We start from the raw sequence: 21584 nt of genomic DNA on the forward strand, positions 1-21584 counted from the left end.
GATGCCAAAGACCATTCATAAAGATCTGACATGCTCTTAGCATGAATTACACTTTTTAGACTGCTAAATTTCAGTAGCATTAAATCTCCCATCCTACAGAAATGCTAGTGCTTTAGGGAGAAAAACTTTCCTTCTTATTGTATTATCTGCCTATGTATGTGTCTACCTATTATATATAAAATATTACATATATCAGTGTTAAGATTGAAAAAAAGATTGAAATATTCTGTGAAATAAAAGATAGTCAACTATTGTTTTCTATCACTAAAATCATCACTTTTCTATGCATTTGGCAGTTGACTTCTTACAAGAAACCTCCAGAAATTACAAGAGGGCATTTCAATCCCTGCAGTCCAGTATTTCCAAGAAGAGAAAAAGCCAGAGAGCTGCCTGAGGATGGCCACCTTTATGTGCCTCATTCCCTATTTCAGGGCAGCAAGACTAATTCTTCACTGGTACCACCTGGAAATGGGGCAGTGGCTGCTAATTCTTCTGAGCCTGAAGATATAGGTAGTGACACTGGGAAACACACAGCTCAGCGCTGGGATGAGAAAAAACAGGAAGATACTTCTGAACAAGAAGATCTCAAGAGGAAGACAAAAGTGCAGTCATCTGCAGATTTGGAAGTGAAAGAGAAAAACACAAGACACCTAAAAGAAAAACGTGAGCAGGAATTAAAGGAGGCAAAAAGGAGGATAACGAGGCGGCTGACGCTCTGCACAGAACTGCAGCCCACATTATGCAATTCAAACAGGGCAGACTTAAGTGGAGCCAGTCCAGAGAATCAGCGCAGAAGAGCGATGGGGGTCTCGGAGGAGAAGGATGTTGCTGGGAGAAAAGAGGTGTTCAGAGCGCCCAGTTGTCCCGTGCCTCTCTTGCTCGAGAACAGCGCTCTGCCGCCGGCTTTGCCGGGTGACACCAAGGGTGCCAAAGAGCGGGTGGCTGGCCAGCCCAAGTCGCCGCTGAGGCTGATTGCCAGCGCCATAAGGAGGTCCCTTTTAGATCCCCTGAGCTCCTCCCCAGAAGGGCCGAAGCAGAACTCGGACAGCAAAGCCAAAGCCTCCACAGAACAGACTTTCTTCAGCTTCCCTAATACCCGTGGCCATTCCCTGAGCCAGCTGAACAGTAATAGAGCTAGTAACACACAGTCACAGGAGCCTAAAGTAGGCAAACAGGCAGCAGAATATTTAGGAAACAGGAGCCTAAATCCATGTAATCCTTCTGTTGTCTCTGAAGAGACACCTCCAAGGGATGGCACCCAGGAGGCAGCTTTTCCAGTCTACAATCCTCATAGCATGCCTTCCATGATGGCTAGTAGACCTCAGAAGTCACCTTGCTCTGCTAGGATGGAGGATGTGCCAGGACTTCTAGAAAAGTTTACATTTAAAGAGACTCCGCCAAGGGCTCCTATGGATGATCTGTTTGTTTGTGATGATGTTTCACCCCCAGAGTGCAAAAAGAACCTCTCCAAAGACAGCCTGGATGATTCTGCACAGAAGAGTAGTCTTGGGATGTTCTTTGAAAGGTTGAGAAGCAAAGTTAATGAAAGAGAAAGGAGTTCCTTCATGCCATCTCTGCCTTTCACTAAGGACCGCTCTCCAGAAGACAAGCTAAGCTATCCTTCCACAGGTGAGGACCTGAGTAGGGCTATTTATTTCAAGTAATAGAGCTTAATATTTAAAGGTTGTATGTGCTATCATTCAAATCCATTTCTGTTTAATTTATAGTTACCCTTTACATAGGAAGACTTAACAACAGGAATGGTTGCTGCTGTGACATTGAGTGTGTTGTGAAAGGGGGAGCAAAGCAGGCAGGCACAAGGACTGGCCCTGGGGACTGCAATGCAGTGTGAAGCGTGTTAGGTAGCCTTTAAGTTAGCCAGCTCAGATACTGCAGTAGCAACAGGCTTTGGTCTGTGCACCTGCCTTCCTAGCAGGTGTCTCTTCATCCCTATATGCTGCCATAGGGATCGCACTGCAGATGTGCTCACGGGAGCTTGGTGGTGTCATTAATGTCCCCTTGTACTTCTATCTAGAGAGGAGAAATTACCTTGTTAATCTGCTCTGACCTATTTGTGAATCTGTTATTTTGAGCAGTGGTTCAAAGGCATCAATTTTCATGTTTGTTTGCAAAAGCAAGATTAATATTAAAATTTCAAATAAGGCTAGGAGATACTAGTATCAGAAAAAGAGCGATCTGAGTAATCCGAGCATGGGCTTGGAAGGAATAAAGTGCAGCAAAGATTCAGGTATAAAATATGAGAGCTATACCCACCTGTGTTTCTTCCTAATCCATCTTTCTATCACCCCACTGTACAAAGTCACAGTAATTAACTCAATAAGCTATTGATTTTTTTGGGCCGCTCATTTGTGGCTTAACTTATTAAATTGTAACTCAACCTGCAGCATTAAAATAACAATTCATGTGTAAAATAACATATGTACAATGAGCAGAGAAAATAACAAACTTTGACTTTGTAAGCTGTCAGCTCCTTTTTTTATCCTTTTTGCTTAAGGAGTACTGCACAATGGGGAAAATCTCCTCACTCTGTGAGACTCGATCTGAAGCTCGTTGAAATCAACAGAATGGCTGAATCCTCTTCTGAAATTTGGGATCAGACTTTTGGAGCATCCTTTTGCTAAGAGCTGACAAAACTAGGAGCTCCTGTTGCTTTAGAGGATGCTAATGACTGCACTGAAGTGAGAGTATTACAATACTAATGTATTACAACAAATGATATGCTGCATTTCTAAGTGAACTGGCAAATGTTTAAAGTCACTTTTAGGTACCAAAACCTATTCACACCACAGCAGGGAGAGGAGGAAAAAAAAAACAAAAAAATGAGAAACTTTGTCCAAGAAGTTCTGGGGTCAGCAGAGTGTTTCTTCTCTTGTACTGATGTGTATATGTGGTAGCCAGTTTCAGGATAGGTTTTTAATGAGATGCAAGTGTAGATCCAGGATTTAGTTTACTTCAACTTGCAGACAGAGCTGCCCAAGAAGGTAATTGTTTATTGGCAGATTCTGGTGACTCAGGCTTTGCTTCTTGGTAGTCATGAAGAGCTGGAAGAAATATTTGTTTTACTGACAGAGCCTGTAAAGCATGAAGACACTCTTAGGAAAGTCACTTGGATTGGATGAGAATTACAAAAATACTGAAACCTGCTCTTTGCACAGCGGCAGAAGCTGTTGCAGCTTGTGCTGCTTCTCAGGCTTTAACTGTCCAGCAGCAGGTTCAGGACCTTGTGAGGCAAGTGGGAGTTATGGCTGTATTTTGTTTATATGGCTTGTTCAACTAAGCACAACTACCAGTTCTGCTGGTAAGAAACAAAGTCATGTTATGAACCCTGTTTGGTTTTTGCAGTGCCAGATTAGAGAAGGGGTTACTTGCTGACATTTTAGATTCATACATGACTCCCATTACTAGCCAAATTCCCTGAGGGCTTTTCTCCAGGCTGGGAGGGTAGGTAGGACAAGGGCTGTGCACTTCGGCTGAAGGAGAGTCTTTGAGACCCGCTTTAGCAAACCAAGGTGGAAGGAACTAGCTGTAGGCACAAATTGTAATTGCTTAGATGTCATTTATCTTGCGTCTTTTAGCATATGTGCATGAGGACACCAGGTCCCAATGTAAAGAATTGGATGTTTCCTACAAGTCTGTACACAGTAATGTAGCATGTGGTATTGTCGTACCCAGCAATCCCATGGATTGCTGTTCACTTCCCTGTGACTTTATGATGGTGAACGGGTGTGCTGGGAAGGGCCCTTGCCCAAGCTGCTGGCAGCTACAGTGTAAAGTAGAAGATTTCAGAGTGTAAAGTAGAAGATTTCAGTGGTGTCAGTGCTTGAAATGTCCCTGCAGTGAAGGGTGCTAGAAAACTCACCTCCCTGTCAGCACGTGCGGCTAGAGCCATCGCACACGGCATCCCCGAGCGGCTCCCAGCGGGTGTTGTGGGAAGGGACGGCCCCTCGGAAGGACCTGGCTGTGGGCAGGCGGGAGCCGCCGTCCTGCTGCCCGCGGCTGAGCTGCCCCGAGCCCTCCGGCGGCCTCTTCTTCGTGGGGCAGGATGCAGGGCCTGGCGCTCCCTGGCAGGCGTGCCGTGTGAGGAACACACGTGTTCCTCACATGTTGGGAATGTTGGGAAGCTGGTTCATGCAGACACATCGGCTTGCTCATGAGGTGTCCCTTGCCTGAGCTCTTCTGGGAGGTCAGTGGCCTTCCCTCTGTTGCAGGAAGGCGAGCAGCCTCCGTCGCAGCCCCGGGAAGGAGGCAGGTGCTCCTGTGCTGCAGCAGGCTCCAATTCCCTGCGTTTTGTGACACATCTTAAATTATTGATGCTGCTGCACAAGGAGGATGTGGGGAAGCAGTCACTTATTCCCATGGCCAGAGAAGAAAGGGAGCGTGTAATTGATTGTGCCGCCAGTGCTCCGGGGCATCCCGTTCCGGTTGCCCAGGGCGCTGGATTCACTGGCAGTGTGATCGGGCTCTGCCGAGGGGCTGGGGTGGATGAGTCAAGTCCTCCAAGGCAGGAGCGCGGCACTGAGGCCCCCAGGAATCCGCCACCTCCGGCGCCCGTGGGGACCTGGAGGTGCGTGCGGCTGCCGGCCCCGCGAGCTCCCAGCTTTGGGGAGGAAAAGGACTTGCTGTTCCTCAAATCCAGGTAGGGGAGGAAAATCAGGAACTCCACCCCAAAATACACGGCATTGCTCTCGCTGATTCTTTCCCGGATCCTGATTTTTAAATTATGCCTTCAGACAGAAACCCTATTTCAGGATTGAGAACCTGAAAGGATGAAGCAACATTTACACGGAGACGGCAGGAAGGGATGTTCATCTGCACACAGCTTGCGTGTAGAAAGCCAGCTGCTACCTAGCAGATACTGAGAGAAGTGCCACTGATAGCCTTAAAAATGTGCGTTTCCAAGATGTTGCCCAGATGTTAATCATTAACACTGGAGCAGGTTGAAGTGCAGAGACAGATGTTCCAAGAGCAGTTTTATTTTCTTAAATAAAGAGAATGAGGCTATGAATTAGACAAATTAAGAAGAAATTCAAATATTTACACCCAGTTGAAACAAGATGTTGGGAAAACAGGCATGATAAAATTGCTGCAATTAAATGTAATTTAATTTGTAGTTCTGAAAACATGCCTCTTCCAAAGACAGCTTTTGGGCTTTCCTTATGGAGTGCATTGTTGTGATGTATGGATTTTCCTGACTTATTATGGCATTTTAATCAACAGTTCAATGATGTGATAATATTCCTAAAGCAGAAAAATAAGTGACGTTTGTTTAGACGTAATTAATGAAATATTTATGTTGCATGAGGCTGTGTGATAAAACCTTGTTCTCTTAGTCCATTTGCTTCTGATTACATTTGTGATTTTTTTATATGACCAGACATTCTGACGCCAACTATTTTACACTGAGCAGATGTCATGTAGTAAAAATGGGTGCCAGATGCTACAAGCCACATAAGGGTAATTTGTTTAAGAGCTGGCTCAGACTTTTTGCGTTCAATTACACTGTATAGTGAGCCTTACACAATCATTTAGGTAATATGGCTAACTTGAGATATGCATTTTAATGAATGTTGAATGCATTCAGAACAGCATGTCACATACATGGAGCTTAAGGACTTAATTGGTTTGTATATAATGCCAAAAAAAATCAAATATAAACAGGCAGAGTGCTTGACAGTGACCGAAAATTTAATTAACACAATCATCCAAATTTCCAAATTGCTCTAGGTGCTGCTGATTAGAGCTTAAGGCATGTGCAAAGTGTCTATACAAGCTGAAGAGTAATAATTTCACCAACTATTCTTACATTTTAGTTTCTGAACACCTGCCTGTCAGAAGACAAGCCGCTGAGTATTCTTCTTCTGATGATGATGAATTTGAATCCAAGGTTTCATTAACACACAAGGTAACCTTTACTTTGATACTTCCTTGACTGGACTGTATTTAAAATTCATCATATGAATTTGATCTAAATTTAACACACAGCAATTTCTCAAAGTGGGGATTGGAACGTTTGCTCAGAAGAGATAGATTGTTGTGGATAAAAAGGATATTAGAATTCTTTGACAGATGGACATCCAAATTTCTTTTTCCTCTTAGGATCTTTAATTCCCCCAGGTAACACTAATGTTGACAGAGAAGGTCTTACTTTGAAAAACAGACATATTTTACTGAAAACACTTTGAAGCTGCATTCTTAAGTGGTTTTAATATGTAGCCCAACAAGAAAACCATTGAAAAAATTAAACCAAGCAGATGCAGATTTCTCTTGGGGTAACAGAGCTTCATTTGAGAGGCCCTGCAGGCAGCTTGCATGGCACACACCGAGTTTCCCCGGTCAGTGCCAGTGCACGAGCCGTGCAGTTGCAGCCAGGCCAGGCTCCCTCGCCAGGGCCCTCGGCACCGCTGCCCTGTGATGCTCCCCTCTGCTTTGGGGGCTTCTCAACGTGACATGGGGCTTGGGGTGGAAACCAGGCTCATTGCAGTCATTGCAGAAGGGTCTCCAGGGCAGAGCCAGGGACGCTGCTGTGCTGTGGCAGAAATTAGAGAAAACTCATTGGCAGAAATGAGAGCAGCAGTCCTTTAGCCTTTTTGTACTCATAGGATGTTATGGGTGGGTTTTAGCTTTTGCTCTGAAGGAAAGGGCTTCAGGGCAGGGAGCATTAGTGCTGCACCTTGTTCATTTGTTTGTGGTTCCCTTCCTGGTGATTCCCTACAAATAATGAGCTTGAAAAGGATACCTGTTTGTGGTACTGTTTGTTTGCAAGTAGAGAGGAGAAATTAGGGGTCAGTGTTGAGATGTTAAGTGCAGCAAGAAGTATTTCAAGAGAACAAATTCCAAGGTGTTTTTGTTACTAGGAGCAAGACGATATATAATTAAAGATGATATATAATTAAATAATACGATATATAATTAAATAGTAAACGATGAAGTATTTGAAGTATGGAAAGTAGAAAGCAAGAAGAGGAGCAACTTGTGACAACGGAGTGAGCAGCAGCGCCAGAAAGGGACAGGGTCTTGAGGGGGTGCCGGTGATGGCAGAAGGGTGGGCTGGCCAGTGCCCAGATAATGAGGAGCTTTCTGGCTTGTTTATTTGTGTTTTCAACTTTTATTCTGCTTGTGTGTTGTGTCCCCTCGTAAGGGGGAAAGCTGGGGCCTGGAGACCGCACCAGGGAGCGGGTCAGCCGCTGGGGTGCCCAGGTGCTCTGCAGAGGTGCCTCTCTGAGGTACCTGGCACTCTGTGAAAGGCTGGCAGAAATGTGTAATGGCCTCACTGTGCTGTGGGTGCCTTCACTCCTGTAGGCAGAGAGGAGTCTCAGAAGGAGAAGGAAGCTGGAGAAGGAGACAAAGCAGCTGATCAAACAAGAGGAGCTGAAGAGGCTTCACAAAGCACAGGTGAGAGGGGTTTGCAATGTCCCATTTGCCTCTCAGAGGGTCTAGCAGCGAGGGCAGGTACCAAGAGGGGACAAACAAACACCAGCCCCTGCTCTGCACCTTGGTGCCCTGGTTTCTGTGCTGAAATCCACCCGAAACATCACAGCAGTGAAGGGTGTGGGATGGGGCAGCGCACATTTGCATATGCAAACCCGAGTGTGTTGCAAGAAGATTAACAAGTTGTTTTAAAAACAAAATTTAAACAAAATCCAGGCATCTCTCCATCTTTGCAAAATGTAAAGTGGGAAAGGAGACGACTTTTGTGTTTGAACCACAATGGATCTTAGGAAATACAATTATCTAACCTTCATTATTTAATCAATGACAGAAGGTACAAAATCATGGAAAAAAATATCTAATTTAAATTTAAAGTAAGAACAAGTATGTTACAGTTTTGATCCAAGAGGTGTAAATGACCTCAAGGTAAAATTAGATACATATTGGCCTTCCCCGAGCTTACTGCTGTATAGAAATAATGTTAAAGTCCAATCTTTTCTAATTTTTGTCTGAGAGGCTGCTCCTGAGTGTTTGGTTTGCTACACCTAATGTAGCCTGAAACCAAAACTGCTGGCTGCTTGCCTTTGGCCATTCCATCTTTAAAGATGTCTATACCCGTTATCCATATGCACCTCAAAAATCTTCGATTTTAAAGGGAATGAGTCAGTCGATGCAAAAGTCCTTTATGTAGTACCCCTGAATTATCACTTTTGAGTTATTAGTCTCTTTTCTTCTTGTGTCACTAGCTTATGTGAGGTGTAAAGCAAAAACAGCAAAAGCCCCATGGATGACAACGTGGCTAGCAAAGCTTTTTATTCTAAATCTTCAGTATCTAGATGAGCTTTATCCACATAGCATCTCGGAATGTGGACTCTGAATGGGTATTTACCTTTCTCATCCTAGGAACTGTGGAAACATCATAATTTCCCTGCTACAATGGGAAAACTAAGGTCTTTAGTACCTGAGATATTTATCTGTATAAAATTACAGATGGATACCTAGCGGAATTATTAAATTGCTTTAGGCACCTAATGCACTTAATGAATTTGAAAATCCCATGAATCCTGAGACCTGTTCAAGCTATTTCTTTATCCACCAACAACGTCCTTTGTCTCTGAAGTTTTAAGCCGTGCCTGTAGCTTTCATGTCATTCTAATTTTGCAGGCAATCCAGCGCCAGCTAGAAGAACTGGAGGAAAGACAAAGAGCTCTAGAGATTTTTGGTGTTAAACTGGAGAGAAAACTAAGAGGAGAATCAGGTAAATGAAGCAGAGTGCTTGTTGTTGCTCAAAAAACAAAAGAACTTTTAAATATAAAGGATGTTTAGCAACTGAGGTAGAAATAGAGTTCAGTGCAAAACTATAGCTCAGTTATTTGACTTGGTTTTAAGACTGAATCTATTTTACCCCTCAAGTTTTTGTTTTTTAATCCCATCCCAAGTTTATTTTCATCTTCTGCAGGGCATCAGTGAGGTTTCTAGGTGCTGTAACCCTGTTAGGCAGCCAGCCACCCGGGCCTGGTAACAGAGTCCTTGATGACTTCTCCAGGGTGTGAGATGTCACTAATATGATTGCAGCCATGGCCAAGCTGTAGGAACTGCACCGTGTAGCCCCATGGACCCTGGTCCCAGCTTTCCCTTGGGATAGGAGATGACCAGGGAGTCCTCCAGCCTCAGGCAGAGCATCCATTTCCCGTTCTCTGAGAGGCAGCTACACAATGCAGAACACTTGGAAGTGTTTTGGATAGTGCCCTCTTAGCTAGCTAACCTGGCAAAGGCACCACAATGCTGGTCTTTTTTTTTTTTTTTTTTTTTTTTATACCATACTTTTTGGGCTGTTTATTATCACAGTTCTAATGCTGAGCTAGCCACTTTGACAATAGTATTAGGTCAAGTTAAAAACAACATGAACTTTTGTGTTTCTCTTATTTTTAACTGTTTTTAAATAACATTTGAAATAAGTTAGCACTGTTTAAAAACACTAACTTTTTTATGAAAAGTATAGCAAGTTATGAAATGACACCAACTTTACCCTCTTTAAAAAAGTCTTCGGAGGCACTGAGGGTTTGGAGTATTAGCTTGTTTTCCATTGCTGGTGATCTGCAAAAGGATGTGGGGCTTTTTTAGACGCAAAAAATATGGAGGGGTCAAGAGGTTGCTAACTCTTGGGAAATGCAGAATACCAGGATAAATGGCCTAGAGCCACCTCTTGTTTCTGCTCTTTTGACAATCATTTCCCAAAGAAAGCTGCCTGCCAAGAGATTGATGCTTCTCATTCTCTTCACATCCTTAGTAATTGAATTGCCCTCATTAAGGTGAAAGTACTATTTTTTTTCTCCTGTTGATTGTTTGTGCGTTGGTGGCCAGTTACAAACAGGACAGATCCTGCAGTGTAGGATGTTGCTGTGGCTCAATAACATATGGTGTGAAAGCATGAAGCCCCAGGTCTCCCAAAGCAGGCAGCAAAATGTGAGCGCTTTGTTGCTTGTAACAACATACGCGTAATAATGCGGGAATCAGCGAGCTTAATATTGCATTCAGCCTTTTTAAAAATAATGGCTATTATTGCTTAATGAGTGACCAGTGCTTATTAGGTTAAGTTGTATTTAAGGAGGTCTGTGCTTATGTAATTCAAGTGATTTAATAGGTATTATTAAGGTAATTAGAAAGCGATCACAGTTCAGCAATAATATTGAGCTGCAAAGGTTGTGAATAACCAAATTTAGAGACAGGCCTGCAAACACTAGTCTTCAGTGACATTTACGCAACTCTCCTCTAATAATTATGTAAGCAGGGAATGAATGGCCCCTTTGTTAGCGGGACTTATTCATTAGCTCCTGAACTGAATTAGGAAAGAACATGTGTGGGTGTGAAACAACTGCCATGAAGACTGATGAGCAAAATGAGGCTTTGATGGTCTTCTAATTGTAGTGACAATTCATGTATCAAAAAAAAAAAAAAAAAGAAAAAAGGAAATAATCGGTCCTATGAATAATTTTTCATGCCCCTTATTGCCTTTATTCTGGTTCTAAATACCAAGTAATCATTAATGTTCTACAGTTTCTTTTTTTCCATAGACATTTGTAGAGGCTTACAGAGATTTTACCTGCAAGAAAATGCAAAAATAAAGATTCTTAAAAACATGTTTTCTAGTGAAGATAGTGTAACAGATCAGTTGGCTAAAATTATGAAGGAATAGCGACTGTGGAGGCTTTGCTGAAAGAGAATCTCCCTTCTCTGCAGCGAAGCAGCGCTGGGCTGCAGGCTCCCTGGGAGGGAGGCCGCCTTTTGCTAAGTGCCTGCCTAGCACCTAGCACAGCGATGCCCTCAACTCCCAGGGCTAAAAAAGTCCCTATAATGATAGATCTTCCAGTGCTGCAGCCTCTCCAGCCAATCGAGGCTGATGCAGATTTAAAGACCAGTTAGCAAATGAATGGGAGTTTGTAGGGATTTGATTGTGTGTGTGGTGCCCACTGGGAGAAGGGGCTAAGTTGATACTTGCCGACTTGTACAGCTTGAGGTCTGGCTATGCAAATGGGGATAGCCATTTATGTATATGATTCAACTGCTGGAGCCCGGGAGCAACAAAAAATCTGTATCCTTCCAAAGAGGAACTAAAAATGTCCTTTGAAAAACAGACTAGAGGACAACCTGAAAGAGGGAGAAAAAGAGACCAAAACAGAAATGTTTTCAAGGTGTGGGAGGGGAGAATATTCTTTTCCTCAGCTTAAAATCTAACATCTCTTCAACTACAATGAAATGATAGCACACAACCAAAGTGAGACAGGAATGTTATTCAGGACAATATTGTTATTAATAATCCAGTGCAAAGAAATCTACCTAGGGTTCACCTAGCTTTGCAAATGAGCATCATTTAATTCATTATAACTGAATGAGCATCATTTAAGTGGGAAGTGCTGTAGAGATATAGTAATGTACATTTACCTCTTATATTTTATAGATTCAGGCTCCCAAGATGAAACTCAGATGTTGCATGAGTGGTTTGAGCTGGTTCTGGAGAAGAACAAACTAATGCGTTATGAGTCTGAACTCTTGATTATGTAAGTAAGGATAAGGAGTAATAGCTGTAAAGATGTGAAGAGCAGAGGGAAAGGGTGCCTGCATTGATCTGGAGCAGTGATTTCCCTCCTGATACGAGTCCTTCCTGTTACTGAGGCTACGTTGCCACTTTGTTCTCCAGAACGTACCAGCACACGGAGAACTTGCACTTCTCCTTTTCTCCTTGCTGGATCCTACAGTAAAATATCTACAGACTCTTCCGAACAGGGATTTTCAGTTGGCCCTTCCATATCCTTTCCTTTCACAGTAGTTCAACTATTTCAGTCCTTTAAGATGCTATGAATCATTATTGTTTATGGGCATTCTGCCTTTCCCTGGTGTGGTCTAATGAACAATTGAGCATCTTCTGTAGAAGAAAAATAGCCTGACAGTTTTATCTCAATTTTTATGGGAGGAAACATTTAGGGATTCACTACAGAGATGATGCAAGTGATACACAAAGCAAATAAAGTCTGTCATGGATGCCGTTTTTTGCAGTTGATGGAAATGACATTGGCTGTACCTCCCTCACTTCACCTGCCTGGAAATGTACTCAAAAGATAAGTGTAGGTGACTTCCAGCTGTTTTCTCCACGCACACTAATTCTGTGGCTGTGTAGGATGGTGATGGGAGCTCTGGGGCTCCAGGATTTCACTCTGGCTTAGGCCACGATTGTTTTCCTGTGCTGCACAGCAAATGGCCCCGTGCTGCGTGCGGAGGAGCCACCAACTGCTAGGAAACCTGCTGATTCCTCCCAGCCGCTGCCGATGCTGCTGGGGGACAAATCCTTCCTTTCTCCTCAGATTGTCTTGGGCTTTGGGGCAGCAGTGCTGCCTGCTAATGCTGCCTGAAAAGCAGGCAAAAGAGCAAAACCAAGCTGCTTTTAACAATACAAGACTGTTTTGGAAAAATGCTCTTTTTTGTAAGTACTCACAAGTGATAATTCCCTTGCTGGAGGAGCCACTCCTGTGCAGAGGGCCTAGCAGGACACTTCATTCGTGGGAGTGCTCAGTCCTATTCAGAGTCACGTTTTTGGTACAACTAACAAAGCACAACTGCATAGAAGCCTTATATGTAGCAATATCAGCAGGAGGTTTGATAGATTTGGCAAAAGGTGGCACTGGTACTTCTGGTGTGGTGGTGGGTATGACGATATATAAAATGCATATACTCTTGGCTATAATATTTATATATATGTATAAATATCTCCAGTAGAAATTATAGTAGTGAAAATAGTAAGAGCAGTAGTGAGGGTGGTAGCAATAAATGAGGGAGGATATTGTCACTTATTTTCCATATTATTTTAGATTAGTAGCAATCACATAATACTCTTAAATGCTTGTCTTGTGAGAGAAGGACTCTTAATATAGCAAAGATAATGCAAAGAAAGAGCTTTCTAGCAATTGAGCATTGTTAATCATCAGATGTGTAAAACACCAGCTTTAAGAACAAAAAGGACAGCAGATCCAAGATTCGCTTTATCAATCACAGAGGATTACTTCCTTGCATTTTTGGATGCAAATACATCCAACATTTTTAGATGTCTAACAGGTTAGAATTTTTTTACTATCAATTTTTGAAAGTTTTAGGTAATTTTGATATGTTATCATCAACTTTATATAAATTAAAGTTTGTATTTACACAAAATTGCAAGAGCATAAGCAGCAGTAGCTGTGAAACACAAGGCAGAGTTGTGAGTTCTGGCTACATCCCTTTTGGTCCTGACACCAGCTTACATATTAATGTGCTTTTCGTTGTGCTCAGAGCCCAAGAACTAGAACTGGAGGACCACCAGAGCAGGCTGGAGCAGAAGCTGAGGGAGAAAATGGCCATTAATGGTAAGTGGGACGGGCGAGGATGCCCATGTCGCACTGCAGTCCCTGGCCCCGTGGCAGGGGACAAGCACATGCACACTCGTCTTGGAGAGGACCTGCCTGGCTGAGGTGGCTCCTGCTCTGCTCTTGTGCCCCGCACAGCCAGGAATGTGCAAGGAGGAATGCAGGGAGGAAGGGCTGGTTAGATACTGCTGAATACACCAACCTAGCCTGTTGTCTTCCAAGCATGCAGATGGTAAAGGATTGTAATTTTCAATGCTTTTCCTGACAAACACTTTAATTTTCTTACACATTCTACGTTTCGTTTCTGGGCATGTCACCTTTTCCAAACTAAATCATTTCAATACAGCTTAAATGCTGTCAAGTTGCATTTTACATCCTAATGTAGTAATTGCTATCTGCAATATAGCTTTGCAATTGTACTGTAATCTTTAAGGAAGCCTTGTACAGGTTTTTATAAATAAGTAGTGTTCTTCCTATCACTTCCACAGTAGAAGTTCTGCTAAATGATCTACTATAAACCTTAGGGACCTTAATGGTCAACGTTAAATGACCCTAGTGTAGAAGTTATCCCTGAACTGCATCATTTAAATAAATAATAAAACTAAAAAAGTAACTGCTATTGACCTTATTGATTGTGAAATATAATATTGTTTTAAGCCATGCAGTTAAAATGCAAAACATGATAACATAATAACACAGTAATCTGGATTTTAACCTTTTGTTTTGTGATCTCTTAGATGGCCTTAAAAATGAAATGGATCTGAATGAGGAAGATGAAATTTTTACTGAGATGATGAAAGTAGTTGAACAACGGGATAAACTTGTATCTACCTTGGAGGAACAGAGAGTGAAAGAAAAAGCCGAAGACCAGCACTTTGAAAGCTTTATGTTATCTAGGGGATATCAACTAAGCAGGATTTAAACAGCCACATGCAAGTAAATTGAGTTTTGACAATATTCATAATCATGGAGATACAGTATTCTGAAAAATGAAGGAATTCAAATTTAAAATCAATTTATTTGGAAAACATGCTATTTTGTTATTGAAAGCTTCTAAGTAGTTTCTTTGGTCCCGCTGGAGTGAGTCTAGTCTCACAGAGAAGTTCCAGCAATGAATAGCCTATCAACTTAGTTGCAAAGGAGAAGAAAGGGATTGAATTCACGTGTCTGATGGGCATGATGTTCTGCGGAAGTGTAATAGGGGTTCTGTTTTTTCAGAATTTTAATTTAATCCTGAGAATAGAGTTCCCTAGAAAAAAATAACATGATTTAGCATTTTTGCAATGGCTTTATTTTCCATCTGTTTACCTGAATCTGTACGTGGTTTTGGTAATACTTTGGCACAGCTGAGCCACACTGAACTATTTAAAGGTCAGAAAGCAAACATCTTGCATAAAAATCAAGTTAGTTTTAATTCTGGTGGAGGAAGGATCTTTTGACTAATAACTTTAAATATATTATAAGTAATGATTAGAACTATTGCAGATGTAATGTCAGAAACTATTTTTCTAGGTATTTTTAAGTTTCAGTGCACTGTATATTTTTGAACAAGAAGATAATGCAATATTAAATTCCTACATTTTGTAAAATAAGGGAATATCAAAGAGGTTATAAGTCTTAAAAGACTGTTAAAAGCTTTAAGCACTCTGTTTATATTTAAGCTACATTTATATCGCTGCTCAAGAGAAATATATGGGGTTTTTTGCTTTTTTTTTTAAAAAAAAACTTGAAGCATCTCCTACCTGTCTTTATAGCCATTGGCATAGCAGAAGTGCAAAAATTGTCCAATTCTCCTTATTAGTCAGCACATTGAAACACTTTCTTAAGTCTGAGATAATTTAATAATTTAAGATTGCTATTGATCCCAACTGAATGTCCACTACTTTTTTTTTTTAAGGGAGGGAGAGACTGAAAAACTGTTTATTTTTGACTGTTATTTACCTCATGCTCTGAACAGAGAAGACTTGATGTTCTCATTGCTTCATGAATGGTGCTTATTTGCTACAGGTGCCTATGGTACAGTCAAAGCTAGAAGAGTTCTTCTAACAAAAGCTTTAAGCTAAAACCTCTTGGTGACTACTTGTAGGGTAACAGACACAGTGGATCCTCTCACAGTAGTTTATGAATGAACTTAAGTTTCTCATGTTTTGTAAGACGTGGATAATTTTAAAACTATAGACAAAACTTTGCAATTGTGCACAGATAAATAATATACCTCTATTGGTGAAAGGCAGATACTGTTGTTCTGTGATATTTATGTATTTATATTTATTTATTAGACTGTTTAAAGGGAATAAGTGCCTGGTTGTATTTTATACTTTGGGTGTTGTTTCTTATTTTGATAAACAAAAATGTATTTCTAACAGATATGTAGAGGTAAAGCTGTGCCTCGTAGAGTAGTTTTATCAACTCGGTAAGTAATTGGGAACAAAATATAAGTTAAGGTTTAAGCAATAGTCTCAATTTATTATAATCCTGAAGGATACCCTTACAGTATGGCATACAGACCTGTCTTTTTTCATAGTGGAAAGACACAGCAGAATCCCTGAATGGATTCCAGAATCACCCTCTACCATCTTTTCCTGTCATTCATATGCAGATCATACTTGATGCTTAGATTATATTTTTATTGAGATGGATTGCAGTGATTGATTTTTAAATTGGCTCTGTTACTTAAAACTGGCACAAAGTAGGAGCAGACAGGACAGCAATACACATTCTAATTTGCTCTGAAATCTGGCATTTCTAGTGCTATGAAGAAATTTTCTGGATTTTATCATTGCCAGAAGCCTCATGTAATCCAGTAAAATCATACTAGAATATTTGTCATTCTGCCATAAGAAGCAGAGAATCATGATGCTTTCAAGGTCATTTTTTAATTTGTAAGCAAACCTTTTCCTTGTAGTGCTTTGCACAGCGGGAGAATTCAGCACAGTCACCTCCAGCTACATCAGAACAGATTTTTTTTTTTTCAGTTCAGCTTTTGAATTAAAAAAAAAGGTCTCTTCATCGTAGTGAATTTTCATGGCCTTTAAAGAGGAGGAGGAAGGGTAGTGTAGAGACATGATATGACTGAGGGCTGCTGGCCTGAGATTTCCTTTTCCTGCAAATCCCTGCTCTGCTATAAAACCAAGTGGTAAAGAGATGTGAGCAGACACTTTCCTTTTAGCTCTGAAGGTTTCAGTCCCTGAGAGGCAACAACAACGGAGGATCCTCACTGTTTGATGGATTCCCAGAACATTATCTGTTTAAAAAGTTACTTTTTTGTATGATATGTTGTAATAACACACACTCCACCTGAAATTGCAGGTCTTGCATGTGTGTCTGGCTGCTTGGGTGGATAATTCTGCATACCTACTGTTGCCTTGACTGATACTAACGTGCTTCCAGGATTTCATGCAAAATAAACTGTGCAGGTGACGTAGCAGAAGAATAAACTCTAGGTAATTTAAAGAGGAGTTTTGCACATTGTGAGAGTAGAGGAGGAGCAAAAAAGAAAGCAAAGCTGTGGGCACTGTTCACAGCTCAATTTAATAAGGCTGACTGGTATTAGAAATACATTAAAGCAAATATGTATGATTGAATATTCTTGCCTTTTCTTTTTGTTTCTAAATTGACTCACTAATTTATAAGGGGTTTGTTTATTTTAAAATTCTTGATACTATTTTAAAATCCTTGGCACTGTTATTGATGGGTATGATATGATATGCTGCAACATATTGGCTGTGTCTAACTGACTAGATGTGAGTAGTTTTGTATATGAAGAAATAAAAGTGTATCTTACTCTCTGAAATCCCTCAGTCATTTCCTTAATTTCTTACCTCCATATAATGTGTGTCCAGGAAAGCTGTAGGTAAAAAGTATGCTGTTTTCTTAATTCATTTACTGGTAAGTAAATTACACTCTTATTTTGCACATAATATCTTGGAAATACTGGTGCTGTGCTGCTGGACAGTATTCAACGTGACCTTTAACAAGGAAATGCAAACCCCATGAGATCAACAGCTTCCTTTAATTTCTGACATAGGAATTCACCATCTAATTTCCTTAAACATGACATGCAAACTAACAGTTCTTTGTGTTGAAGGAAAAGGACCACTGCAGAGAGAAAGAATTGGTGAGCAGAACCTCAATTGTTGATTTTCATGTTCCACCAATGTTACTTCTATTAGACTATCTCTTACTCTGTTGTTTTCTGTCAGCGGGAACAGCCTTACAGAGCAAGACAATGTACTGACAAAGGAGAGATCAGCGAGATTTGGGCTTACGTGCCCTGCGCTTCATCCTCTATGTGGTGACTGTGAAAGGATGCATGCTTCCTTCCTCTTTGCATAAGAGATGGATGGCAACTGCTCTTCTAAGGTCCAGGTAATTTGTTGCTTTTGAGCTGAGGTTTGTCTTCTCCTGTCATGTCCTTGTCCTTCTGCAGGAGTAGCACATAGCAGCTCTGCTGAGAATGTAGGTTCCCAAGGCTGCAGAGGAATCACCCGCCACCTGGTTATTGGAAGCAATAGGTCAAACTTTTACACATACCTGTGTGTAAAGTTTTGTGGTCCTGACTGCAGAGCTGGCTGGTCACCAGCTGGGTGTGTGTGCTGGGTGCATGTGCACCCTATGGATAGAAATGGGTCTTTATGAATTTACTGAGTCTCCTGTGTTATTCGCCCTCTCTGACTCCCTTCAAAAGATTATGGCTGTAAAGAAAGCGCATTGGACTAGAGGTTCAAGAAAAGGATTTTGTAACCCATCATGTGTCTAATGATCAATCCATTTGCCCCCAGTGTAACAAATTACCTCACTGATTTTAAGACTGTTTGCGCAGATTTCTCTGGACACGGGCAACAAATTTAACAGAATTGTCCTGCAAACACTGTTTTCAAATCTAATGCAGGCATAATTTCAACTGAATTTGATTTTAATTTAGCAGTTTCCTTCCCAAAAGACATATTCTGTTTCTTTTTATTTTCCTGTTTAAGCATGTAGCAGGATGTGGCTTGGCAGATTGGAGATTCTGTTTATCTTTTCAGACCCTGCTACTTTTAATCTATAGTCATTTACTGAATTTTTGAAGGATCATAGTTATTGCATACTGTGGCATGGTGGTTCTGTCATATTTGTGTGTCAATACTGTCCCTGCAGTCTCTATGGTAATCCTGGTATCACCTGAAACTGGAATTTTATGATGTGCAAAGTATGCACAGAATTTCATCTAGATCTGTTTGCCCAATATCTATGATCAGCTTCTCTTTCACACATGTTTTTTCTGTGCATTCTCATGACCTATGGCAAGAGCTTTCCATGGCCCTGGGAGCAAGCAAGGTGCTTGCCTTAACAGTCAGGCATTAGAGATGTACAAAGCTACAGACCTAGAGAGGGCATTTCTTGCAAATGCAAAAGCTTAAGAAAAAATCATGATCCTGATTTTCCTAAAACTATTTCAACAAGTCCAGGTGTAAATTCATGTAAACCTGCCTAATATTTATCAATTAATATATTAATATATTATCAATATATCAATAGGCAGACCTATTACCATAAGCAGTGAAAGCTATGTTGATGTTCCTAAAGAAAAATTTCAAAAACACTTTCTTTGCAATGAAACTTTAATGGATACACAAAACAGGGTTCCGTGAGAGGTGCTACCCATAAAGATTTTTGGGTGCTCTCAGGAAAAGAAATGGGGCTGGTGCTTCTGCATCTGACAGACAAGAGAAAGCAGAGGAAGACTTGGGAGAGTGTGAGCGACCAGTGCTGTAAAGGAGAGTTTTGGGGAGGTGCCAGAGGAAGGAGCTTTGTGCTTCTCAGTTGCTTATTGCTGAACTTCTGGCTGTGGGAAGGGAAAAATGTATTAAAGCTCTTTTTTACTAGTGTCCTAAATCTTAAGTCTCTTTTTTGAATCCCAAACAAAACAAAAAAAATCAATATTAAACAGCCATAAAGTACTCTGTGAGGAAAATCCTTTTTCTCTATGTATCTTCTTTTAATAGGCTGTTAACTGCTAGCCTGGAGGATAGGGATGTGAATGTTCAGCAGATTACTACATAGAATTGGTAAGTTAGAAGATAGTTGATTGCAAACATTTAGAAAAATATAAAGGGTCGACAGACTTTGGTCCGATTCTGTTCTTTCCAAAGTCAGTGGAGAGTCTTCCCTATGCAATTAGAGCAATAACAGCATTTGTGAAAATTCCCCTGTTACTGTTTAAATGGCCAAAGGGTCAAAATGCTGGAGCAGAAATGTTCTTAAGAGAAAAATGCTGAGCTCCAGATCAAGAGGAACTATCATTTATTGTATGGTCTTAACTACTTTGGCTTAAACTTTTGTAATAACAGAAGAAATACTATGAAAACCAAACACAACATCAGGGCCAACCTCTCTCCTGTGCGTTGGCTATGTAAGATTCTAAGTAGGTGGAAGTCTTTCAGCTGCTGCAGTGCTCATTTTTATTAGCCTATACCATGACCAGTGTATTGTGTATTGTGTATTCTCTCTCCCACCTCATTCAGGAAGTAATATTCTATTCATGATCTCTCCGAGTTCTGTAGTAAAGCAAATAAAAAACAGGCATGTATGAACAGACATGAAGGTGAGTAAGAATGTGTTTGAAGTATATGGATTTAGCTGCCTTTTATTGCCTAGCAGAAGTATGTATGTGATCAGGATACAATTAATTTGTGCTACTATTTGGATCATCTGTAGGAACAAGGTGCTGACAAGGAGCATGGTGAGAGCTCTGACAGTTTGCTCCAGATTTCTAGATGCCAGATGCGGTGAGGCCAGCCTGAATGGCAACCTGCTGTCTGGTGCATGGGATCACAGAGCATGACTATGAAAGAATTCAGTTATTAAATGTAAAACAGGAAAAACTTAGCCGAACAAAAAATCTCCACTAAATTTATATTGCTGCAGCATTTATTTGTGGTTAAAATATTAGGCATTTAAAATCAACACTTCTACATTTGCCATAATGTAGACCTTGTGAGTACCTATATGACCTGTTGTGTGGCTGCAATATTAATTTAAGGATCTGTGTGCATGTATATTCTTGCATCAAAAGAAGAAAGAAAAAGTAGCATGTGTAGTTGTAAATTTAAGATACGGGGAAATAAAAAAAGAATATCGTTACTATTTTCAATGAGAATCAGTACAAGTGGAAAAATCTTGAAATAATGTTATAAGAGAACTGAAATTCAGAAAGCAGCCTATAAAGAACACAACAAACATTAAGTCTGTCTGCTTTAGTGACCCTGTAGCTTTACTACTCAAGGCATTGCAGTATTTCTGTTCCAAAATGAAATTATTTTAAATACATATTGAATTTCCTTTAAAATGCATTTTTTCCTTGTGATGTTAAATCCTTACCCATGACTCATGAGGCTATTAAATAGTAATACTAAATTTGATATCTAATTTAAATATGTTGAGTATTAAAAAAAAAAGTATGAAACAGTATTGAGAAAAGATACTGGGACTTTTAAATTATTTGGTATGTGACCTGGCAAATGCATACTGAGTTCTGATTTTCCCATACTGTATAACCCAGTGTCTGTTACTATCTATGAAATACCTTTTATATAAGTCTTAATGGCAAAAAAGTGAGCAGTCTTGTGTTTGTTGAAATGCTTTCTCCTCTGCTCTGCCCACAAAATCCTACATTGACATCTGTGTCTAGTCACTTGGGTCCAAAGTTGTGTCATACTCTATAAATGATGCAGATTCACATCTTTGTATAGAAAGAACTTGATAGGATTATTTTGCTTTCATTTGAAATGGTCTTTCATTATTTAAAAAAAAAAAGTTCAAAACTGTTTTTATCCTAATCCATACAATGCATGAACAGCACTTTTTAATGGAATAATGTGTGAAATTGTGGAGACTCTGCAGACAAAACCAGGCACCATCAGTGCTAGGAAGGCACAGAGCAAAGCAAAGGCAACGTGGGATTCTCTCACTGCCTCAGATTCATTCCCGCTTGTGAATGATGGAGGTATGGGCAAATAAAATCATTCTCTAGGGCATATGCTTAACTGCACACAACAAATACTCATTGATGTCTATTCCTCATCAGATAACCATTGTTATTGGCTTGTAAAAACAACAATTATTAGCTGATTTAGAAATATCCTCATGGTAATTTCATTTCTCTTATTATGGCTAATGGATAGCTAGATATTTGCATGAAGTGTGTGGCTTTTTGTCTAAATTGTTAATTGAGTGATTAAGTGGGGACTGAAGGTAGTA

At 40.5% G+C, this 21584-nt stretch overlaps 1 protein-coding gene across 2 annotated transcripts; it reads left to right on the forward strand.

The window, feature by feature from the left end:
* Positions 1–800: 800 nt before the first annotated feature.
* MICALCL (MICAL C-terminal like) lies at positions 801–14285 on the forward strand. Of its 2 annotated transcripts, XM_026034705.1 has the most exons (7): positions 801–1629; positions 5832–5923; positions 7321–7413; positions 8614–8707; positions 11408–11507; positions 13270–13343; positions 14081–14285. In XM_026034705.1, the coding sequence occupies exons 1-7, from the start codon at positions 801–803 to the stop codon at positions 14263–14265; spliced, it is 1467 nt and encodes a 488-aa protein (XP_025890490.1). In that variant the 3' UTR covers positions 14266–14285. The 2 variants fall into 2 exon arrangements, with proteins under 2 accessions (XP_025890490.1, XP_025890488.1); XM_026034703.1 differs by lacking the exons at positions 13270–13343; positions 14081–14285 and adding an exon at positions 12004–12034.
* The last annotated feature ends 7299 nt before the right edge of the window (positions 14286–21584 follow it).

This window comes from Nothoprocta perdicaria, unplaced genomic scaffold (assembly GCF_003342845.1).
Source record: "Nothoprocta perdicaria isolate Ctin4 unplaced genomic scaffold, notPer1 scaffold_15, whole genome shotgun sequence".
In the NCBI taxonomy this organism is placed as follows: Eukaryota; Metazoa; Chordata; class Aves; order Tinamiformes; family Tinamidae; genus Nothoprocta; species Nothoprocta perdicaria.

What these genes read in the sequence shown, in the direction of transcription:
- MICALCL (XM_026034705.1), top strand. Translation starts at nt 801, where the DNA reads ATGGGGGTCTCGGAGGAGAAGGATGTTGCTGGGAGAAAAGAGGTGTTC. An exon ending in AGAGGCTTCACAAAGCACAG is followed by an intron (nt 7,414 to 8,613) that starts GTGAGAGGGGTT and finishes CTAATTTTGCAG; the next exon opens with GCAATCCAGCGCCAGCTAGA. An exon ending in GAGTCTGAACTCTTGATTAT is followed by an intron (nt 11,508 to 13,269) that starts GTAAGTAAGGAT and finishes CGTTGTGCTCAG; the next exon opens with AGCCCAAGAACTAGAACTGG.